The sequence below is a fragment of the Tasmannia lanceolata genome, unplaced genomic scaffold (assembly GCF_043159265.1).
Source record: "Tasmannia lanceolata isolate RefF3 unplaced genomic scaffold, GAP_Taslan_0.1 ptg000019l, whole genome shotgun sequence".
Classification (NCBI taxonomy): Eukaryota; Viridiplantae; Streptophyta; class Magnoliopsida; order Canellales; family Winteraceae; genus Tasmannia; species Tasmannia lanceolata.
This window is the reverse complement of record NW_027518696.1, coordinates 16,006,041-16,030,897: the sequence shown is the minus strand read 5'-3', so window position 1 is coordinate 16,030,897 and position 24,857 is coordinate 16,006,041. Positions and strand designations below refer to the sequence as shown.

The following is a 24,857-nucleotide window of genomic DNA, read 5'->3' as shown; positions in this document are numbered from 1 at the left end:
CAACCCTAACCCAACTCAAGATAGCATTCCGTCAACCCTAACCCACCTGCCTCTAAATCTCTCACCAACCCATCTGACCAGAAATCGGGTTGGGTTGGTTCGGGTTCTCCTTGGACCAAACAGAAACATACAATAACCTAAAGAAAATCAAGATAACATTAGAGGACAAAGGTTGGGTACCTCGAACCTAACCCAACCTGAAATTAAATCCGGTTGGCTTTTCCCAACCCAACCCGAGCCAAAATCAGGTTGAACCCATCGGGTTCTGGTTAAGCCCGACCCAAGTTGCACCCCTATAAAACATGCATTTTCCACTTAAAATTCACACGTTGCACTTGAGTCTTTCTTACACACACACACAGAGAGAGAGAGAGAGAGAGAGAGAGAGGGAGAGAGAGAGAGAGAGAGAGAGAGAGAGAGAGAGAGAGAGAGAGTTTTCACATATAAGGATACTTTGGTAATTCTACGAGTGAAAAAAAAATCTATTGCTCTGTATGGTTGGCCGGTTTTTTTTGTTCCTGGGAGTTATGTGGGAGAAAAAAATACCCCGGGAGATAGGTGGGAAAAGAAGTCCTAGAAGTATTATGGTAAAATAAAAATCCCATGTTTGGTTATGTAGGAGAAAAAAATACCCTGGGAGATATGGTGGGAAAAAAAAAACCTTTGTTTGGTTGCTTGAACTGTTGGGTAGAAAAAAAATTCTTCCCAAGCTTATTTTTGGTTCCTGAGTTTATTTTTGTTCCTAGGATTATCTTGGGATGGGATGAAAAGGCAATCATTACAAAAGTGGGATTAAAAGATTCACCCCACAAGTAATCATTACAAGAGTGGGATTAAAATAAACCTAGTGCTAAAAGGCAACCAAACATGGGATGGGACCAAAATTTAACTTACTCTCCCACAAAACTCCCAAGAACAAAAAAAACCCGGCAACCAAACATAGCATTAAGGGTAATTTGGTCAGAAATTGATGGCATGACTGAATTTGCAAAATTCACTCAAATATGAATACTCATTTGTAAATTATCAAACTCAAACTGCTTTTGCAAATAAGGCAAAGTAAAAGACTTCTTTATAAAAAAAAACCCCTACTTTTTAAAAGAGGACAAACAGAAGGTTGTGGAAATATGACTTTTGCTTTTTGACGGTGGTACTTTTAGATACATGAAATAAAGAAAGAGAAGCATTCCCTTCCCTCCCAAGTTGCAACCCCACCACAATTTTAAAAAAACTTAAGAACCCAACAAATCGCATAGGGCAGATTAAATACTCCCAATCATTTTCATTCCTTTTATATTATTATATTCATGTCAGAGTTTGTCCTTTCTACGTGGCTTTCAATGTTTTTTTTTCCTTGCGTTTCTCTAAGGCGACTATATACCAACTTTTTCATTCACTTCACTTCCAAATAACATCTGCAGTAGGGTAGGTTTTTCTTTGAATTCTTTCTTTAGTTTCATATTTATTTTTCTTGGGTTTTCTTGGCACTGGCTGTGGAATTAATCCATTTTTGGCATAGTTTGTTGGTTTTTTTTTAGTCTTGTTCCATTGATTCTTGTGTTTATATGAAATAAGTTTGATTCCATTTTAATCTGAATGAGTTTTTGTTTTTATTTTTCTCATCTTCTTTTCTTTTTGGGCATGTTATATCCCCTGTTCAAGCAGAGATTGTGATTTATAGTTTCATTCCTATATAGATTATTTTTTTTGTAATTATCTTTCTTTCATTGTTTCTTGAGTTTTTATGACTAGGGTTTACTTCCATTTCTTTGGATTATGTTAATTTACTTGGGGTTCTTCAATTTTTGTTGTCTATGAATGCTTTATAATATGGGTTTCCATCCATTTTTGGATTAATATGGAATATATTTGTTACCTTCTTTTCCTTGGAATTGTAGTAGTTCTCTTGTGTTCCTTTCCTTTCTCCCGTTCTTGGTAGAATTTCAGCTTCTCTCTTGTGTTATGCCAATCATAATTGAAATTTTCTTTTGAAATCAATTGTGTTTGATGGACTTATTGTTATGTTCAGTGGTTTAAATTTTCTAGGAAATTTATCTGATGACCCACAATTGCAGATATTTGTTTTAGGTTCTTTTTTAATCCACACACACATAATCATATACATATGTATTTAAACTTGAAATTTGACCTTTATCATGTCTGTTTTTTTTTCTCCATCAGTGGCCTTTGGTTTTTGGCATCCACATAATATGGCAGTTAGATTGTGGTGTATGCTCATTGAGATGTGCAAAATATTCTGCTATAAAATCTTTATCTATTATGCATATGTTTCCATCGTATTGGTTTTTCCTTCCATGAAGAGGAGTAATGACTAATGAGTGATACGAAGACATGCTAAGTGTATCAAATCAGGGATATGTTTGCCATTTTATCAAAAAGATAGGGGTAATTTTGTCATATAAAAGTTGTAATTTGAAAACAGAATAGGGAGGGCCATCAGGAACATCCCTGACACGGGCGTGTCTTCGTAGATCTCCCTTCCTTGTTTGAGAAAGTGTATGCATCGGTGTTTTTTTGGTACACATCATTCATTGGCTTGATATTTAGTAGAAAGTATTTATTTTACTTGATCCACTACTTGATTTTGTTAGAAAAGTCATAGCTCACTAGAGTTGCGGGCACTTTTAGCTGGATGGATATTTAGAGCACTGAGGATGTTTTATATCTCCTTGTTGTAGAAGTACAAAATCCTATCTTGTTATTTCTTCTGATTGTGTATTATGTATGATGCTCCAACATGTTTGCTGAGAGAAATACATGGAAAATAAGTTTACTGATTCACAAAATAAACCAAAATTAGAACAAACTATTGGGAAGGTATCCCTTCAAAACACAAACTAGAGAGGTAAGAGTTGAGTCCACATCTTATGGATACAAATACAAATTCGTAATTCAAATCCATTGATCTCTTTGCATGATCCTGAAATAAATACAATTGTTGTGCAAACAATGTGCGGACTTCATCACTTTTAAGTTTAACCACTTGGGAATTGATAACAGATTGGTTACACATCATTATTAATGACTAATTTTGTAATTAAAGTGATATAAAATCTAACAGTTACAACTAACTTGTTCTACTTGAATCATCTAAATGGATCATTTGTAATCATCATTATTGGTCAATGTCCATTAGTCTCATTGTTAATGTAATTAGAAACCTGAATAAAAGCTTTCTATCTAAACAATACACTTCAATTGTATAATTCTTTTTCCTTTTTTTTTTTTGGGGGTGGGGGGGTGTTGGTGAAGGGGATGCTGTATGTTTCTTTTTGGTATATGACTCGGTTTTGAGCGAACTTTTTTTGCAGTCGCTGCCTAAGTTTTTCTCTTTTTTTTGGGGGAAAAAATCACTAAAATAGGAATAGTAGAATCTGTTATATAAGCTTGAAAAACATTTTATTTAAGATGCCCAAGTTGATCTATTAATAGGAAACATTATATTTAACATGTTCAAGTTGTTCTCCTAGTGATCGTTAGGGTCCGCTTGGTTTCTTGTATACAATATTCATTAGAACTTAGGGTTGTTTGACGCGACTTGGTTTCAAGTGAAACATTTGGAGTCATTCCCTAAGTTGATTTTTTGTTGAAAGATCATTAAAAATAGGAAAAATAGAATCTATCGCATAAACTTGAAAAACATTATATTAACACAAGTTGTTCTTCTTGTAAAGAAACATTTTATCTAACATGCTTAATTTGACCTTCTAGTGATCATTAAGGTGTGCTTGGTTCCTTGTATACAATATTCATTAGAACTTAGTGTTGTTTGATAGGATTCGGATTTGAGTGAAAATTTTTGGACTCGTTCCCTAATTTAATTTTTTGTTGTTGAAAATAATCATTAAAAATAGTGAGTGACAAATTTTGGACTCATTCCATAAGTTAATTTTTTGTTGTTGAAAATAACCACTAAAAATAGGAAAAATAGAATACATTACATAAACTTAAAAGCATTAGCTTTAACATGCTTAAGTTGATCTTCTGCTGATCATTAGGGTGTGTTTGCCTCCTTGTATACAATATTCATTACAACTTAGCGTTGTTTTAGTTTATACCGACTTTCAACTTAAGTTTCTTGAGTCAAACGTCGTTACCATTGTTAAATGTCACTCAAGTCAGACTCAATTATTAAATACAACTATCATCATTATAAAGAGTAGCATGTTAGTGTATGAAAATATTTACAAAAAATAAAAATAGCAATTATTGAAGATATTGCTAATCTATCACCAATCTACCACTAATTTCATTGTAGATACATGGATCAGGTGCCCAGCCCATATATCTGTGATATTATTATTTATATAGCTCAGAAATTGCTATGTACATGCCTATTCGTCTAAAATACATACCTCAAGAGCAAAATCCCTGAAATGATTGTTGGCGAAGCGTTCAATTTGTTGATCAATGCTCTAATACGAGTTTTACATGATTTATTTCTCTGGTTTTGAACAAAATTTATGCTAAAATGGATGTAGTTTGTTTCTTTGATTTTGAAAAAAATACACACTCAAAAAGCATCACATAAGTAAAAAACCATCCATAATGATTTAACAACATCAAACACCTGTGTTGTCGACTTGTCGCACATGTCTGATGATTCATTACATACCACATTTCACATTTGATTCATAAAAATGTTCATACACAATACACAATATTTCACTTGTAATTCATATAAACATAATTATGTAACACATATAGGTATATTATACCACTAATACACTTACGCTTTTGGTTTTGGTATCCGTCTCGGTTTCGGTATGCATATTGGTAGAGATGGAAACCAAAACATCTTGGTCATTTCATGTTGGTTTTGGTGAAAAATTAAAACCATGGAGGAGATAAGAGAGCTCTTTGGACAAAAGCAATACTTGGGAGTTGGTGATGCTTCCAAACGGAAAGTAGACACTGGGTGCAAATGGTTGTTCACAGTGAAACAAAATGCCGATGGCTCTGTGGAAAGACATAATGCAAGGCTAGTAGCTAAAAGCTCCACTCAGACTTACGGTATTGATTATCAGGAAACTTTTGCCCTAGTAGCTGAATGAATTCCATTGAGGTTCTTACCTTAGCAACAAATCTAGGATGGTCACTTCAGCCATTTGACGGCACGAATGCTTTCCTCCACGGGGACTTAGATGAGGAGGGTTGATGGATGTCCCTCTAGTATTATCGTCTCCATCTACAGAAGGTAAGGTGTGCAAGTTGAAGAAGGTCCTATATGATCTAAAGCAGTCACCAAGGGTATGGTTTGGGAGATTTCAGAGGGCCATGTTGTAGTGTGGATACAAGAAGAGTCAAGCTAACCATACTCTGTTCATAAAGTATTTCCTCAGGAAAACTACTGCTCTTATTGTTTATGTAGATGATATTGTATTGACTGGGAATTGTACTAAAGAAATGCAGAATTTTGGAGGCTCATTTGGCCAAGGGGTTTGAGATTAAGGAACTAGTGAACTTGAAGTCCTTACTTGGACTTGAAGTTGCGAGGTCAGAAAAGGGCATTTTTGCGTCAGAGGAAATATGTCCTCAACCTCCTTAAAGAGACAGGAATGCTTGTATGCAAACCTGCAAACACAACTATATATCCTTTCACAACCTCGGGCAAGACAGTGAAGGGTGATCTGATGGATACTGGAACATATCAGAGATTAGTAGGGAAAAAAGTAGGGGGACTTATTTATTTGACTTATATTCGTCTAGACCTTGACTATGCAGATTGGGCCAATTCAGTTGGTGATAGGAGATCTACTTCAGGATATACCTTTGTTGGTTACAATTTAGTGACATGGTAGAGTAAAAGGCAGCCCGCAGTTGCTCGGTCGAGTGTAGAGGTCGAATTTGGAGGCATGCCACATGGGGTTTGTGAGTGACTATGTTGAATATCATCATTCAAGAGTTGGGTGTTAATCATTTGGGTCCTATGAGACTTTATTGCGAGCAACCATCAACATTGCTCATAATTCAGTAGGACAAAGAATATTGAGAATGACAAACATTTCATTCAGTAGAAGCTGCTTGCTGGTCTTATCTGTACTCCATTCGTGAAAATTGGAGATCAAATCGCAAATATCTTGACCGAAAGGGTCAATATAAAAAGTTTTCATACAATCTTGTCCTAGCTGGTCAGGTGTCATATTTATGCCCCAACTTGAGGGGGTGCTGATTATGTTGGCTTAGAGGATTTTTTTTTGGTAATTTTTCGTTCATGTGAATATCATATAAATATAATTAGATAGAGAGAAATCCTAAGCTCTCTCTTCTTTTTCTCTCCTTAATCTTCTTCTCTTTTGTCTTTCTTCTTTTCTCCACATCAGATCTCTAATCAAAGAAATCAATTCTACTAAAACTAAATGGCTTCAGTAGATGGATGAGTGGCACCATTCAAAAAAAGTTGGATGAGTGGCCACAATCTGGTCCATGCCCTCAATAGTAGGAGACTAGGAGTGACCTGATAAGCATTATGGTGTGGAGTGGCCCCTCCTCTAGGTGGTTCATGTCCTTACTGCCTACTCTCGAATTACATCCACTTGCCTCAAGTCGTCAGAGACACCCAAATGCAATGTGAATACAATCTCGACATCTGAAAGTTTTGACATAGCCAACTATAAATCTGTCAGTTGTCCTCTGCTAATGATACTAGCATGTATGGTATGTGTTTTTGAAGTCTTTTCAAGAGAGATCATATCATGCTATGTCCATAAGGCATTGAATCTGGAGTAATATGACCAAATATCCCTACTATTATGGGAGTACTGAGGGATGTGATACTCCACAAGGAAGAGTCTGGCCTGATTAACCTACCGAGAGATCTTCTTTAGATAGCCCACATCTCCTTACACATCTAATATGGTTGGATATTTAGTGCTTTGTGAGCCTCGAAGAAATTTAGTATCAATGTAACTACCCTTTTATTATTCATCTTCCACTGAGCCATTTCCTTATTGGAAGATGGTTGTTTGTTAAGTCCATCTAACATCCTCAACAATCATTTCCCTCAACAAACATTTGGAAATGGAATTCCCACTGGATTTGTTGGTCTCATCAAACTTAATTGAGATGGAATCAAATATATCACTAGAGGTAGCCGTGATAGATCACTAAAAATAATGAAAATGGGAGTGGCAGTTGTTGATCACAAATCCTGACAAAATGAATACAAACAATCACTTATTTTTGAAAATTTAACATATTTAGAGTGATGATCATAAATCCATCACAAGGAAACTCAGAGTCTCAAAATCTTATCATAAAGGCTCCTAACATCACAAATCAACTCGGTTTCAATCACAAATAATTGTATGACAGGATCTTCTTGATTTCGTAAAGAATCCACGTGGAGGACTTCAAATCAGATCACACCCTAGGTATGAAGTAAATATACGGAATGTGGGTCTTCTCAACAATCTTTTGAACAACTTTCAAGATGGAAACCAAACTCCTTGATGCAAGCCCACGATAATTATGAGGGATTCCATCAACAAAGCCCACAAATATTATAGTGGATGTGAATCGCACAACAATAACTTCTTAATTAAACACCACGAAGAGGCTTAGGTATCCATCCCACCACCAAAAGGCTTTGGCATCCCTTTGAAAAAAAAACTGGAGAAGAGTTGTAGGGGAATCCTCAAGGATCATGGAAGTCATTCGAGGGCCAGTGGAGGGAAACAAAGGGAACGGAAATCATGGGGCCAGAAAAAAACCATGAGCAAAGAACAACACTCACTAAGACCCTTCATTTGACCCACCTTAAGCCATGCAGAAAAAGGAAAGGAATACAGCAAGAAGCGATTATACAAAGACTGCAAACGTGCTTTGAATGTAGATCTATTATAGTGGCTAAAGAAACGCATGGAAGTGGGGGATTTCATTACCAAGTAGGGATATACACAGGGCAAACTTTTACCCCTTTGAAATACAACATAAAGTGTACAAACTTCTACTATCTACATTTTTTTCTTTTGTTTTCAATTATTGATGGCATTCTTGTAATATCAACAATTTATTATTGAATATATACAAGGAGAACAGTTGTGCAGTGTGATATGCTCTGTTCCAACCTTACTTTCTTCTCCACTCTAACTTCTCTTCTTCTCTTCTTCTCTGCCGTTCCTCTCTTAGTCTTGCAATTTTCCTGACATACTTAAACCATGCTCATGAAACATTTCCTTAATGCAACATAGGGTGCTGGAGAATTAGACTTGGCTTTACTTGTATAGGCTGCTTATTTAGCGCAAATCACAATATGCTCAAAAGTTGTTATTAAAGAATCTTTAGCCCATCATAAGTTTTCGATGGTTTTGTGAAAGTAACATAAGAGCAGTTGTTAAATTTGTAGTTGCAAAATAAATATTGTTTTAATCCCTCATACATCTAGCTTTTCTCTTCTGCTCTATAATTTTGTTTCCCAGATTTACTAATGCTATGGTTTTCAAATTTTGTGCTTTTGACAGATTTTAAATGGATGAGCCATGCATAAACGAGAGCCGCCGCTCTGACAGAGCATTATTATCACTCTATAGACTGGGGAAGACCCTTGGCTTTGGATCATTTGGTAAAGTGAAACTTGCACATCATGTTTTGACCGGGCATAAGGTTGCTATTAAGATCCTGAATCGTCAAATGCTAAATGACTCCGAAATAGAGAGAGGTAATCCACAATATCAGAAGGAATATAGTAAATTTTTTAAGATAAGTACAATTTCACATGTATTCCTTGGGCATTTAGTTACATGATTCAAAATGGGTATTTGTCATTTATTCATATTTTTATATATTCCTTGGGCATTTCTTTACATGAGTCAAAATGGGTATTTGTCAATTATTCATATTTTTTGGTTCAGCCTAGATTTACTATCATTAAAAAAGTAGTGATTGCATTATCTGACATCTTGCTTGACAGTTAGTTGCTTACAAGAACAAAAAAGAGTGCCAATCACTTATTCATTCTTTTTTTGCTGGTTAGTCTAGATTTAATGTGAAATTTCAATAATAGCTATCACACAGATTTGAGAAACTTGTTACACTGTTGTGGTGTTGATCCAGCAATGAATATCTGGTTTCTCGCTATGAGTTGTTCAAAGATTTCTTCTTGGAGAATTGAGTGAGGTGACTTCTTATTCAAGAGGGAGGAATGTAACATTCAGTTAGCATTGCATTGCATTTTGTTAGAAGTGTGTTCTGTGTGTGTAATATGCCTAAGGGCATTCTAGTCTTTGTATCTCTTTCTCCTTATTTAAATACATAAGTGAGGGGGAGCTATCTCCAACTCACCATTTTCTTCTTCACTCTCTTCTCATCTCTTCTCTCATCCTCAACATGGTATCAGAGCCCTAGGGCCTTGATCCCTTAGGGACCCCATTGCTACCCCCGTTCCCTTTTCTCCCTTTACCTTCTCCTAACCCTAACCCACGCATCCCTATCCTCCATTCTCACCCCTCCACACCGCCCTAAGCCTCTCCAATCTTGCCCTCCACTCTCACCCCTTTCCTCCACTCTCGCCCCTCCCCTCTACGATGCCTCTCCGCTCTCATCCCTTCTCTCCAACACCACACCCACCGCCCCCTCCTTCTCCCTTGCCGTAAACCCATTTCCCCACCTTCCGACCCCCATCAACCCTCCCCAACCTCTCCTCTCCACCACCTCCTCCTCCACCTCCACCATCCTTTTTTCCTTGCCCTGACCCAATCCCCACCACTTCTTGCCTTTTATCCCTCTTCCTCTCATCTAAAGGGTCTTCCACCCTTTTTCTCCTTTCTCCCCCATGGTCTAAATCCTTATTGAGGGCTCTCCTCTTATTTCCGTGACCCGTGGCCCCGAGTTTCCTTCCTCTTTTCTCCTAGCTTTTCCATCTTCTCATTGGCTAGTCTCCCTATGGCTTTTTTGGTTCTAGATCTTCCTCGGGGCCGCGCATCATGGCGGGATCCGCTCTGTGATTTGATATCTCCATTTGTCTTTTGTCTCTTCTCTGTCTCTTGGTTGCTGATGTGGTTGCGTCTCTATCTTTATTTCTATTGTTATGAATCCTCCTACGAATACGTATCCTCCTATCAGCCCGTTTCCTGCTGGCAGCATCACTGCTCTACCACCAGCTCCCTCCTTGAGTTACTCTCCTTCCACCTACTCTCCCTATGTGGAGAACTCTTACCTTCAGATGACTTCGGAGAAATTGGATGGATCCAATTATCTCCACTGGCGGATGGTCGTTCATACCTACCTCGTCGTTGGAGGTAAGGTGTCTCTTATTGAGCGTGATCCTCGTCCCTCCACGGATCCGTCATATGACAGGTGGCGCCAGGATGATGCATTGATCCGCACTCTTCTGTGGCAGGACCACATAGTGCTTCTTTACCTCTGGGGTTGATAACCTCACATGCATTTTCTCCACCTATTCCGAGTGGATCTGTTTTGAGCGCGGTGATACCCTCTCTACTCATTACAGCAGCTTTGTCTCTCTATGCCAGCAGCTGAATGCCTTCATGTAGGGCTGTGCATTCGGTTATAACCGAACCGATTTTGCCAAAAATAACCGATCCGAAAAATTTCGGTTATCTAAAAAGGGTAACCGAAACCGTAATCTAAATATACATTAGCCGTACCTAACCGAAACCGAAATAAGAATTCTGTTGTTCGGTTAGAACCGAATTATATGATTAAGCAATCAATTAACCAAAAAATGCACAAATGTGAAGAGAAACAAATAGAGATTAATCACCTAATATGAAGCAAAGATAAAGAGGAAGATAGAACTATAGAAGTGATACATTCCATGTGTTTGCCTGATCCCTTCTCCTTTTCCTTCTCCTTCGGATCCAAGCCGAGCTGTAATCGCGGCTTTTTCGAATCCAAGCCGTATTGGGTTTTGATGGAGCCATGGAGGATGAATGTGGGATTCGATGGTGGCCTTTGGGGTTTTTGGTGACTGTAATGGACGAGTGCCGAAGTGGGTTTCTGAAATTATTGCCCTAAAATTGATCAGAACTTTGTAATGGAGGAGTGTAATCTGCGAAGATCAGTGATGAGTTTGTAATGGAGGGTCTACACACAACGTTGTTAAATTTTACCGAAATAACTTTGTTAAAATTTTGTAATGGAGGAGTGTAATCTGTAATGGAGGTACAAGTCACATGGGTTGTCATAGCTTTGTTGGAGAATGTGAAAACCAGCCCATGGTTTTGAAGAAATGATGTTAGTGCTGAAAAGACAAAAGCTGCCAAAAAGGCAAAAGCATTCTTAATTTCGCTGAAAACAAATGAGCTGAATTGAGTAGTAAAAGTGACTTGCATTTATTTTTCTTGGCTATTACAATTTTAAGAGTTGTTATATGATGTATGTACATGTTTTCCAAGGAAAAATAACTGAGTAATCCGGTTAGTTCGGTTAACCCGAATTACTTTCAGAACTAACCGCTACCGAACCGAACAAGGGAGAAACCGAACCGAACCGACCAAAAAAATTCAGTTCGGTTCGGTTATTCGATTATATCCGCATAATGCACACCCCTACCTTCATGCCTCTTACCTCCGATCTGATGGATCTCACTCGGCAGTGGGACCAACTCCTCGCTGTTCATTTTCTGGAATCCTTTGGCCCATATTTTCTACCGTTCCGGTAGCAGCTTATCGGCTCTGGCTCTTTTCCATCTCTCACTGAGATTTATTCACGAGCCCATCAGGTTCTCCTGGGTGGCTTTTCCCTGTTCTCCCTATCGAGGGTTCTGCAAATACCGAGAGAGATTTTAGGGTTTTGAAACAAAAACAGAGAAATACAAGAGACAGTAGAGGAGAGAGATCTTAGGAAAGATTTGAAGAGAAACTATAGGGAGATAAAGAGAGGAAAACGAGATACGAGAGAAAGAGATGATGGCGTGGATCGAGATAGAATCTTCTTCTTTCCTTGAAGGATCAGCCCATTGGCTCTGATACCATGTTAGAAATGGAGTTAGGGTTAGAGAGATGAAGAAGAAGAGTGAAGGATGGAGAGTCTCCAGTCTCCACTAGGGAGCTCCTCATGTAAATGATGTATATATAGCCCAAACTAGGGCAACAAAGTACAGTGACTACAATACCCTTTGACTTACAAGTAATGTCTAAACTACCTCAGGCATTATTCAACAAACTGTATAGGAAACCAGATTATCCATTGTTGTACACACTTATCCCAGCACTTACAAAGAGTGATTGGCTGATGCACAATGACGCACAATGAGTAAACTTTCTGTTACCATTTCTCTACCACCACCACAATTTCCGCCTGATTAACGGCTATGCCCTCTACCAAAATTACCTTGCCCACTATTAGAATAATCTCTGCATATTGAAGATGTCAAGACAAACTCTTTCCCAACATTGAGATACAAAGAGGCCGTAGAGACCCAACACACTAAAGTCAGTGATGGGGGACAATCCTAGATGCCATGAAGAATCAAGGAGTTAAGAAGATGAGGCCCATTGTTGATATTAAAAGAGTTTTATTTAGTTTTTAGAGTGTTATTTAAGCCTTTTCAAGTTATAGGAGAGCATTAGAGTCTTTTCCCATCAAAATCAGTTAAGTTTTTTGAGTTATGAGTGTTTTAAATAGGCCCCACACATGTATTAAGGGAATTTTAAGTGGGGAACGTTTTTAATCCATTTTAGGGTTTTAAAACTTTCTAGTTATCTTTTTATTATATATTGTAAGCCTCAAGCCACTTTTCTATATAGCCATGATGAAAAGATATGATGAATGATGATTGAACAAAGATTTTGAAAGCTTCTTCTCTTGTATGGATGAGATGTATACTCCTTGCCAAGGTGTGATGCCTTGATCTTCCCTAAGGTGCGATGCTTAGGAACCCTTTGCAATGCCTTGGTTTTTGGTTGGTGACATTTTAACCTTGCTATCTATTTCTTTCATGTTTCTTTGTTTCTGATTTTTTTCGAACCCTAAACCTCCATTAATATCATCCAAAACCTCTCTTTCATTATTTTCACCTATCTTCTACGCACAACCCCTAAAATACCCATTAAAATTTTTCTAACTTTAGAAATATCATTCAAACCTGTCCATGACTTTTGCCCATTTTGTTTTTTGTCCCAAAGGTAATTGTACACCCTTTCGGCATCCTTCAACAGTTTCTGGCATATGTTTGCACCATTCCAAACCTACCCTGAACCCCGTAGAAATATTTGTCCAATCTAATCACTCATTTTATGACCTAAACCCTTAATTTTGATCCATCCTTTCACCCCCCTAAACCCTTAATTTTCACCCATCCTTTCACCCCCCTCCCCTTTCTATAGATCCATCCTGCATGAGATTTGGTATCAGAGCTCGGGTTGGAAACGTGTCTTCTAGATGCAATGTCGTTCGAGTGATTGAGTTTTGGAAGGCTTAAACTCTAAACTTGACGTGTTTCTATCCCACTTGGATTGTGTGGATCGTATTTACCAATATTTTCATGCCCGTCCTCTAGCCATGGAGACTCCAAAGGTTGCACAGAGTCAAGAGTTCATATCGGAATAATCGTTGTTGATACCTTCCATGGAGATTATGAAATTAGAGCAATGGACAAGAGCCACTCACTTTATCCAAAGCTGGTTCCGAAGATAATTATCTTATACCCATTATACGAGGATAAAGATGGCGACAATCTTTATTCAACATGCCTGGAAAAGAAGAGTCGTTCGACAGACTCTGCGAGATCTTCAATTAGTACCAAAGGATGCGGATAGTGTTGCAAAAGCACACATGATATCATTTATTTCGCCAACGTTTTTTAAGCTTAAAGATTATTTTGAACCTGAATTTGACATCTTGCGCTTAGAGGATATGATCATTTGATGTACTTACCACGATGGAAATACTTAGTTCGTAGGCCAGGACAACCGTATCCGATTTGCATGAAGATCAACATTGACTAACTCCTTACAATGAAGCTGCCAATTATACTCGACAGGGTCAAGTTCTCTAGCAGGGGAGTATGATGGGGGACCATCTAAGATTACATGAAGAATCAAGGTGTTAAGAAGATGGGTCCCATCATTAGTGTTAAAAGAGTTTTATTTAGTTTTTAGATTGTTATTTGAGTCTTTTTAAGTCATAGGGGGTATTAGTCTCTTTACATCAAAATAGTTTAAATTCTTTGAGTTATGACTGTTTTAAATAGGCCCCAAATATATATATTATGGGAATTTAATTGGGAGAGGAAGTCTTATGTCCTTAGAAAGGGGTAGTTTAGTCCTTTGGGTTTTTTTATTTGTTTGATATAAATACTTTATGTTGGGATTGGAAGAAAAAACAGTACATTCATTTGCTATATGATATTGAGAGTAATTTGCTATTTGGTATTGAGAGCTTCTTAGAGAAAAAGGCTCCATCTTCTTCTTTGGTGAGATGCGAAAGAAACTCATAGTGTGAAAGCCTTGAGATAAGTAGAATATTTCTTATTATTTTTCAATTACAGTTTCCACTATTCTTCTCTCTTCTTTATTTGTTTTTCCTATAAATCACATTCCCAAGAATCCCAAACCTCCATTAATATTACCAAAACCACTCATGCATTATTTTGTTACCTATCTTCTACCCAAAACCCTTAAATATTCATAAAAAATATTTTCCAGACCTTATCATTCAAATCCATCCCGATCGCGTGTCTCTCTCATTTTGCCCCAAAACTCATTTTGCACCTTTCCGGCATCCTTCGACACCTTCCCGACGTATGTCTTCACCACTCCAAACCTATCCTAAACCTCTTAGAAATATTTCTCCAACTAATCACCTATTTTAGGACCCAAACCCTTAATTTTCGCCCATCCATTTTACTCATGTTCTCTGCCACAACAATCTGCAACTTTCTAGCTTGTGTTTGCACTTTGCACACCTCAGAACCTACAGAAAAGCCCTCTTAGAGGTCCATAATCTTCTTCATAGGCATATTTTCTATTGTTTTGAGACCTTGTGAGATTTTGTACGTTCAGATGTGGTAACAGAGCAAAATGTTTGCCTATATCAGTCGAAAATAAATATTATTCATAGAGTGAATCTCTTTGCCAGCAAGAATCTATGCACATACTTATGGAATTCTAGATTGAATCTGGAAGGAACTTTGCAGTCCCTAAACTCTTATCGCTACCTTTTCAACAGATTTAAGTTCGATGTCAAGGTTTGAAACACATTCAACTCTTCCCTCATAGCACTAAGAATGCTATATAATACTCACTCAAGTTCATCTTTCCTTTTTGAAAAAAAGAATGTGTTTTCAAATGATTCATATACTTGGGATCTGTTTTCATATGTAGAGTAGGTTTCATGTTCTTAGTGTTGTATGTTCTTAGAATCCTAATGAAATCTTCACCCTTTCTTATATTGGATATGAGAAAGTGTCTCCTAGCTATATTTTCACACCATCATGATTACTACAATTGCTTTATTCAGGTGAAACATGATGTCGACACTGGGGTTCCTTATGCAAAATTGTAGGTTCACTATGATGAGGATTATCATATACAAAATAGGAGATACGATGTTTGGTTTTCTTGTAGACTTAAAACTATTCTTAGGTGGAAATGGGATTGGGCATCTAATTCTGATACTCCTAGTACATATTATGCCTCTATCATGTAAAGTGAACTATCTCAGTCACTGAGGTGGAAACCCATGCGGACTTGTGTGTAGAGAGTTACACACAGATCTGAATCAATGTTTGCAAAACACCCAGTAAATATTTGAAGAGAAAATTTAAATCAAGACCATTGATATCAAGCTTCCACCCACCGGGTAGATGAAAATTGATGATTGTTCCTCACCATCTAGCAATGGGGCTTCATCCACAAATACAAGTACTACGGTTATTGAAGATAGCCTTATAGACTAGAAACCTTATATCATAAAAAGTTCATAACCTTATATCATGATTTGGGTTTTCCAGAGGTAACAACCAGTAACGGAGAACATTAAAAGGAAAAAAGGAAAGAGATGAGATGAAAAATATAAAATAAGGATAAAAGGGAAATTCACAAGCCTCTATTAGGATTTGCTCTAATAAAGAACAACTCTCCCTAATCACAAATTTTATTGGCTCTCAGAAATACAATATCACCACTAACAGGTGGCAAAAGAAGGAAAAAAAAAAACAGAATACCCTTGATTAACACAATGACATTATGTCATAAACATATCCTAAAAACTCTTAACAGGTTGAAATGTATCATAATTGTGACCTGTTCATACAACACATTCGGATTGGAAATTAAGTTTTTGACATCGGAATCAGGATGAAAATAGGTTGGGTTTAGAGCGAGGTAGATGCCTATACGATTGGAAGTAATCCATAACTGTGCATGTTGGTATTTTAAAGCCATTACCAGTTTATTTCTTTTTCCTTCTCTGCAGTTGGAAATGTTACATAGATATTGCTTGTGTTTATAAGTGGTATTTTATATGTTACACTATTTTGCTGTTCTCTTTCCAATATAATTCTCTAGATTCTCCTTTTGGAAGAGCCATTATTAATCAATACATAAATGCTGCTAAAATAGACTTAATTAAACAATTTTATAGTAGATAAAAGATTTGTTATTTTGAGCAGTGATATGGCATTATGTCCTAATGAGTTGTTGATATAATCCTTTCTTGTTATTTTCCAGTGACGCGAGAGATCAAAATACTGAGGTTATTTGCACATCCTCACATCATTCGCCTATATGAGTTCATAGAGACACGATCAAATATATATGTCGTGACGGAGTATATTAATCGTGGGGAACTATTTTATTATATCTTAGAGAAGGGTAAAGTCTTGGAGGATGAGGCACGCTATTTTTTTCAGCAGGTGGTTAAGAGAATTTCATGCCAACTCATCCTTTTGAAGTTCTCAGTTCTTTTTAAACCATTATTATTATTATTATTATTTTGCAGAGAAGCAAATGCCTCCATAAACATATATATATTTCTTGTATTTAGATCCTTTTAAAGTATAAAAGATTAAATAACGTCATCTCCAACAGCTTAAGCTTTTGGAGTAATTGGTTGTTTCACATGGTATCAGAGCAAAGGCCCGGGTTCAAAACTCCTTGTTATTAATTGTTAACTTACCAACTTCTCCAAAAGCTTAAGCTGTTGGAGAAAGGAGTTATTTATCTTTTATACTTTAACACTCCCAAGCACGTGTGGCCCACTTGGCAAACACATGGCACATGTGCTCCCACTTTGGGCCAACCATCGCATGTGGATTTTTGCTATCCAGGAGGTTTGAACTCGAGACCTTTGGCTCTAATACCATGTTAACTTACCAACTTCTCCAAAAGCTTAAGCTGTTGGAGAAAGGTGTTATTTATCTTTTATACTTTAACATTAATAATCCACATGTAATGGCCAACCCAAAAGAGGGGCCACATGTGCCGCTTGTAGGCCAACCCTAAAAAGAGGGGCCACACATGAGGGGGAGTGATAAAATATAAAAGATTAAATAACGCCATCTCCAACAGCTCAACTTTTTGGAGTAATTGGTTGTTTCAAAGATCCTATTCATAGTCTTCTCTAATCTATAAATTGCCCTTTTCTTATCTTCTTTACCTCAAAACTTTGGTACACATCTATTTTCACTGGGACAGTTTACTTTTCTCCCGGGGTGAAAACTTCCTCAATGAGATATTTCTGTATTGGTTAATATCTATCTGATCCATTGCCTAACAACTGGTTAAGATCTATCTGATCCATTGCCTAATCCTTGCTTTCAGTGTACACCTAATAGTCTATTTCATTAAGTAGCAGCTTCCATTAGACCAATGCTTTCTTTTGTTGTAGAGAACAGATTATTTCTGGTGTTGAGTTCTGCCACCTCAATATGGTGGTTCATCGAGACCTCAAGCCAGAGAATTTACTTTTGGATTCTGAACACAATCTTAAAATTGCGGACTTTGGCCTAAGCAATGTCATGCGTGACGGCCATTTTCTCAAGACAAGCTGTGGAAGCCCAAACTATGCCGCTCCTGAGGTATGGATTCATTGTAACAATAGCAATGAGCATGCTGTTATAGTGCAATTGGCTTTAGGTGGATGTATGTATGAACTCTCATCATCATGGTTTTAAATTTCGTCCGAAATACCGAAATTTCGGATTTCGGCCGGGACTGACACCAAAAGTACATTGAATCAGTGTCAGTCCAGATTTCGACAGAAATTTCGGCAAAATGTTATTTTTTAAAGTTTTTTCCGAAATCTACTTTTTCCCCCAAAATTTCAGCTTAAATTTTGGAAATGTAACAAAATATGTTTTTTTTACCAAATTTCGGTATTTGGCTGAATCAGTTTCGGCTGTGGCCGAAACCGAAATTTCAAACCTTGCTCATGAATCACATAACTATATTCAAGTCTCTCCTTTGCAGGTCCTTTCAGGTGAACTATATGCTGGACCAGAGGTTGATGTTTGGAGTTGTGGTGTCATTTTATATGCTCTTCTCTGTGGAAGGCTTCCTTTTGATGTTGATAATCTTCCCAATTTGTTCAAGCTGATAAGGGTATGGGAAACGGCAAAATTTTGTTTTTTAATCATTTCCTTTTTGGGGCATATCCATCAGAGTGTACATGCCATTTTTTATTACAATAAGTTGTTTATTTCCTTTTTACCTTCTTTGTCCATCAGAGTGGAATATACACCCTCCCTAGTCATTTGTCTCCTGGAGCAAGGGATTTGATTCATCGGATGCTTGTTGTTGATCCTATGAAGCGCATAAAAATTCACGAGATCCGTCGTCATCCATGGTTTATAGATCATCTTCCACGCTACTTAGCCTTGCCTGCAATGCAAATAGCAAAACAGGCATGTTTGCTTCTTTACAATTTCATCCATTATATAATATTGAAATTTTTTCCCAATTTGTGATTGGATACTATTTGCAATAAATTGTTTTCTTGTTGGAGCATCTTTTCGAAGATAGTTCATTCTTTGTGGGGATTTGTAGTGACATCTCAACCCTTCTACTCATAAGTAGTTTCATTATTCATTATTACTAGGAATCCAACCATTTCTTCTTCCAAAATATTACTTGGTAAGCTGATGCTGGTTATGAACTTATTATTTTCGGAGCTTTATGGCATCCCTGTTTTTTTTATCCTAGACACATTTATTGTACGTATAGAAACCAGCCAAATTTTTTTGGTGAGATGGTCCTTAGCATCAGGATACATGGCTAAAGTGTTTGAAATGAATAACATTTTGCGTGCATGAATGTTCCAGTTCCGTTATATGGAATGGCCTTGCATTAACTTCTCAATCTTGGTTGCTGCACAAATTTCTTTCTTTTTTTTTTTTTTTTGAAGAAAAGAAGGGGGGTCCTGACTCACCTTGGCGCATGAGCCACCATTTTGCAGTGATCAAACTATTTGAATTGTAAAGTTTACTATGTATAGGGATCTTGGACTTTCAAAACTCAATTTTATTTCTTAATTGGTCAGTTTGGTTGCGGGCATTTGGGATATTCCCGGGAATATGTCTGGAATTTTGAAATGCCGAACCCCGTTTGGTTGCCATTTGCATTTCATTGGCATGTTTGACCACCGGGTTTCTCGGATGCTTGTCTGCCCACGTGGACGCCCAACCAAAGCCAAATGGCAATCCACATATTTTGAGTTTTTTTGCTGGAATATCAAGATCCCTAGCATGTAGAAATGACGGAGACGTGCTACTCATCTTCCCCAGAGTTTTTTCTACACATGTTCCGAACAAATTTCAGCAACCAAACGTCCAAAGTGGATCATATGCCGCCCAAATGCCTGACCAGAGCCTTGTAACCAAACAACCCTCAGACGAAGTTCCGAACATCTCCCCCTTGACTGCCGGGCTTTGGAAATGCCGTTTGACTTCTTGTCTTCTCCCATCACACCCAAGCTCCCGCAACCAAACAGGGCAAATATGATTAATCAAAGAATTCAAATAAAAAGTGAAAGTGCATACATGGTGAGTATAATTTTGTTTTAATGACCTGGGTTTGCCCCTATGGTTAGGATACTATTGCAACCGTGTTCTGGCAAATTTCAAGGTAATCGCGTAACTTTTGACAAAGAAAAGAAGAACATGAATATCTGAAATCTGCTTAAACAATGTCTACAGTTTACCTCCATGAGTTTTTTGTATTTCTTCCCATGAGATTTCTACACTGTTGCCTCGAAAGTTATATTCTACACGTACAAGATACATATGAAAGACAGAAATTCATGATACAGTTAAAGAGAAGGGATAAAAAGGAAACGAGTTGGAAAGGGATGAGGAGGGAACGAGAACGAAAAAGGAATGATGAAAAAAAGATTAGAGAGAGGATTAAAGGAAAGATGATAACTGATTCTTTAATCTACTGGAAGTTGTTTTTTCCTCATGCATTTGTGCATCCTAAAACATGTTTGAGACTGGAACATGAATCCTCGTGAATGCTGATAACAAGCAGTTGTAAGTGCCCATTACCAAGTTGGTAGCTTGTGCACATAACTTGTGAACATCGACTGAGATGAGAATTCAGTACTGAGTACTGAGTTCATATATGTACTTGCCCCCAGTACCAGCTATAAAATCTTTCCATGGAGAGGATTATTTGGAAGACCTAAGATTATCATAAGTAGAAAATTTTGAATACTAGTTAACAAGTATAATGGCTGATAAACTTTGGAGATTAACTAAGCAAGCTAAGTTGGGATGAGTGCCAAAACATAAATAGTGAAATCCAAATTATCTTAACCTAAGTTTATATAATTGTGCTGAAGCGTCAAAGTTCAGTCTACCCAGGTCACGAAAAGAGGAGTGAAAATCCTCCGCTTGTGGAGCATTAAATTCAAATCTCAAGAGTCGTCCTTCAAGACTCACAAAAGCTTTTATATGAAGCAACAAAACCCTATCAGATCCCAGATCTTAAACCATCTAGTCTCAGCTCTTTATTCTATTATATCCAGGCTTAAATTAAAGCACTAAATGGACCAAACAACCCTGTAAATGACATGCATTTAATTAGAAGCGAAACAAAATAATAAAGCAATAACGATGTAACTGTGTGTGCCCCATTTATTACAGCGCTGAATATATCCTTCAACACTAACGACATGCCATTTAAAAGCTAAGGGATGTTTTTTTTTACACTTCCGTGTGCAGTCGGGTGTTTCATTTTGGGATAGCATGGATGGTTCTTTGAAAATATGAATGGGGTCAATTTCAGAGTAACTACATCTTACTTGGTTGTTGTGAGTTGTGACACATGATTCATAGGAACTTTTGCCAATTTTTATTAACAAGTAAACAATCTCTGTTCTCTTTTTTTCCTTATTTTGTACCAGTTGAGCTCCTTTTTTTAGTTTCAAATTCCCTTTACTATTGTATTGTATCTTTTATTTCAATAGAATTCATGACCGTATTTTGTTTGAACTTCATTATTTACTCCATGAAGAACAGCCAATTGATATCTTAGCGATCCTGAAACAGATCGACGAGGAAATCCTTCAACATGTGATTGAAATAGGATTTGATCGCAACAAAGTTATCGAGTCTCTTCAAAACAGAATCCAGAATGAGGTCTTTCTTTTACCATTTTAGTTCCGTACCTCTGTTTGCATTAACACATTTCTCAGTAAAACTTATCGTGTGGCATTTGCAGGCAACAGTAACATATTATTTGCTATGGGACAACCAGTTTCGCATTTCCAGTAGTTACCTTAGAGCAGAGTTTCAAGAAGCCTCGGTGAGCCTGCCATTTATTTCTTCATGTTTCTTTATAATTCCACAGAGGGGATATTTTCACCATGAGCACACGGGTAATTTTAACCAGCCAAAATATCTTGGCTTTCCTCTTCATCTCTACTTTCCTTTTTTTGTACAGTTCTGTATATCTTCTTGTTAAGTGAAATTATCTAACTCCCCCAGAATTTCAAGAATTGATCAAGATTTCACTAAGCGCATTTATGATAGTAACACCCTTTCCCATGACCATCCAAAGTGTGACTTTCCTGGTGCTTTTAGTTGCTCTTCAAGCTCTCCTTTGTTCCATTTACACATATTTGCCTCTAAATGTACTTTTTTATTTCATTTGAACAAAATAAATTCTGGAATTAAGCTCAAGGTTCTAACCTACCCAGATACCATCTTATCTTTCACAGCCACCTTACCTTTTATTGACTAACCTCAGATTTTCCCCCCTTTCTCACTAGTTAAACTTTGGAATGATGTTCTTGTGAGTTATATTTATGGTTGCCTCTTGCCACCGTTGAATCTCTACAGTCCTGAATTACAGTCACAGGAATCACAGTTGGCATTTTAATCATTGTGGACTGTACCTTCAAGTGGTTTGAGCTGTGGTTTTTCTTAATCAATTTTTCTACAGGACACATACAGTTCCACTTCTTCAATCACCAATCACACTCTCCAGCAACAGGGTTTTACTGCTGGAAGAAAGTGGTTACTTGGACTTCAGGTCATTTGATGTCATTCTCCTCATACTTGAGCTTTTGTTGATAATTACTGTTGCATCAACTATTCAATGTCTGATCACATCTTCTTTTGATTATATCTATATTTACAGTCTCAAGCTCCTCCTATCGAAATAATGACAGAGGTCTTGAGAGCCCTCCAGACTTTAAATGTGTTCTGGAAAAAGATAGGACACTACACCATGAAATGCAGGTGGTTGCCTAGTTTTCATAGCCACTCTGGAACTGCACTTAGTATTCCTCTACACACGAATCATACCTCTGTGGATGACCGTGCGATCGTCGGAGATGGCGGAACTGGTGTCCTATCACACAATGCCGTCAAGTTTGAAATGCAGGTAATCGGTTGTGATTTCCTTCCTGCCTTTGTTTTAGTAGTCTGGTTAGGCTTAACTTAACTAATAGAAAAAAAAAGGGAAATGATATCAGCACAACCATATTTTGATATTTTTGCTAACCTATCTTGTCTTTTAGTATTTAAAGAGCTCTCAAAAGGTTATTACATTTCCCAAAAAGCTCTCACGAGCCAATTAAAGAAGAAAAGACAGATGGGTTTGTGCAAATATCAAAGTATGGTTGTGTTGATAATGTCAACTCAACTCAACTAAGCCTTTGTCCCAAACTAGTTAGGGTCGGCTAATGAATTCTTCCGAAAATTTCATGAAGAAGGTGAAAGGATCTACCTAGCTCAAATTTACTAAGTCTAATCCTGACACTAGTTTGGTTCATCTACATGGATCATTTTTTTCCATTCTCTCCAATCCAAGGTCGTTCTCTATTATGTTCCTAGTCCTCAAGTCTTTCCTTACTGTTTCTACCCAAGTTGTTTTCGGTCTGCCCCTACCTCTTTCCTACCCAAGTATGGTCTGTTATGGTTGTGCTGATAACACTTCCCAAAAAAAATACCAAAAGCACCTGGGTTTTTTACATGACTGAATCTTGTAAATCAATTTAGTTTTCTTTTATCAGGGAGTGATGATATATAAAAAACGCCACTAAAATTATTAAAGTACTTCCAAAATAGATGAAGCTCATGATTGTGTTAAAGATACGAGTTCTTTTTAATTCTTTATTAAAAATTAGGGATGATTCCTGCTGGCAAAGGGGAGCTTTTCATTCTTCATGTCTATATCTCTTGAAAATCATAGGTCAAATTATAAACATACTTTTGACCACTTTGTTCCTCGGTTTTATGGGGAAAAAAAAACTCATTTGCATCTGTCACTTCCCGGTGTCTTCTTGATTTTCGGTAGTCATTGCTGCGGAAAATTATTTTCAATGTTGAAAATGGGATGCCCGTTTTTTTTTTTTTTTGAGACAGTATTTTTTTATTATTAAAGATAGAAGAAGAAAAAAATACACAATCTGAAAGCATGTGTGTGATCACATTGAAAAATGGTGATTGACATGCCACTAGAACCACTTGGGTTGTTTGTTATGCTATCCCTTTTTAAGTTTTAGTATGTCATATGAAATTCTTATTCAAAGAGGGTAAGGAAAACAGTTAAATGTTGGAAACCTCAGTAGCTAGACTGGGAAAATCAGGGTTCTTTTTGTATGTTTAGGATAATGATTATTCATTAAACTTTGTTGACAATGGTCTTCTTGGTAATCTTTTGTTTTTACAGCTTTATAAGGCTAAGGGAGAGAGGTATCTACTGGATCTGCAGATGGTTCATGGGTCTCCCCTTCACTTCCTTGAAATCTGTGCTGCTTTTCTCACAAAACTCCAAGTTATCTGATCTGCTTCTTCTATTACATACATCAAACTTTGAACCTCTTGAGTTTTCTGTAAAATCAAAGGATATAATGATGTTCATCTGTGTATAGGAAATAACACTTGCTGGTTCAGCTTTCTTTTTTCATGTGATATGCTTCTTGTATAATGCAATTCTCAGGTTTTGCTTTTCTCCTTTTGCCCGTTGTGGGGCAGTTTAGCAATGTTTTGTAAGTTGTTCTTTTTTTTTTTGGGTGAGGGGAAAAAACCTTTTCAAATAGTGTTGATCATCTGTATATAGGAAACAGCACTTACCTACCAAAAAAATGAAACAACACTTGCTGATTCTGCTTTCTTTTTTCATGTGATATGCTTCTTGTATATAATGCAATTTTCAGGTTTTACTTTTTCCCTTTGACAGTTTTGGAGCAGTTTAACAGTGTTTTGTAAATTGTTATTTTTGTGAGGGAGAAAAACTTTTTCAATTAGTGTTGAAAGGAGGTAAGTGTCTAGGCAACCCTCCTAATTTTCCTTTCTTTTTTCTAATTAATGAAAAATTGGGGGAAAATATGGAATTTATGGAAAAAATGCATATTAGACTATGATAAAACCATCAATGATTCATAATTGATAAGAGCCATTGATCTGGTGGCCACCACCACACCAG

At 37.1% G+C, this 24,857-nt stretch overlaps 2 protein-coding genes across 3 annotated transcripts; both read left to right on the top strand.

Annotated features, from left to right (window-relative positions):
• The first annotated feature begins 1,209 nt into the window (after positions 1-1,209).
• LOC143852677 (SNF1-related protein kinase catalytic subunit alpha KIN10-like) lies at positions 1,210-24,545 on the top strand. Of its 2 annotated transcripts, none has more exons than XM_077362208.1 (11): positions 1,210-1,425; positions 8,484-8,680; positions 16,656-16,840; positions 17,822-18,004; positions 18,396-18,527; positions 18,653-18,829; positions 21,443-21,562; positions 21,645-21,728; positions 22,368-22,457; positions 22,566-22,811; positions 24,102-24,545. In XM_077362208.1, exons 2-11 carry the CDS (start codon positions 8,491-8,493, stop codon positions 24,213-24,215), a joined length of 1,521 nt encoding a protein of 506 aa, XP_077218323.1. In that variant the 5' UTR covers positions 1,210-1,425; positions 8,484-8,490; the 3' UTR covers positions 24,216-24,545. The 2 variants fall into 2 exon arrangements, with proteins under 2 accessions (XP_077218323.1, XP_077218324.1); XM_077362209.1 differs by having other exon boundaries at positions 1,212-1,425; positions 21,473-21,562.
• LOC143852359 (uncharacterized) lies at positions 4,860-5,822 on the top strand. Its single transcript, XM_077361741.1, has 3 exons — positions 4,860-5,034; positions 5,393-5,460; positions 5,511-5,822. The coding sequence occupies exons 1-3, from the start codon at positions 4,860-4,862 to the stop codon at positions 5,820-5,822; spliced, it is 555 nt and encodes a 184-aa protein (XP_077217856.1).
• Positions 24,546-24,857: the final 312 nt, after the last annotated feature.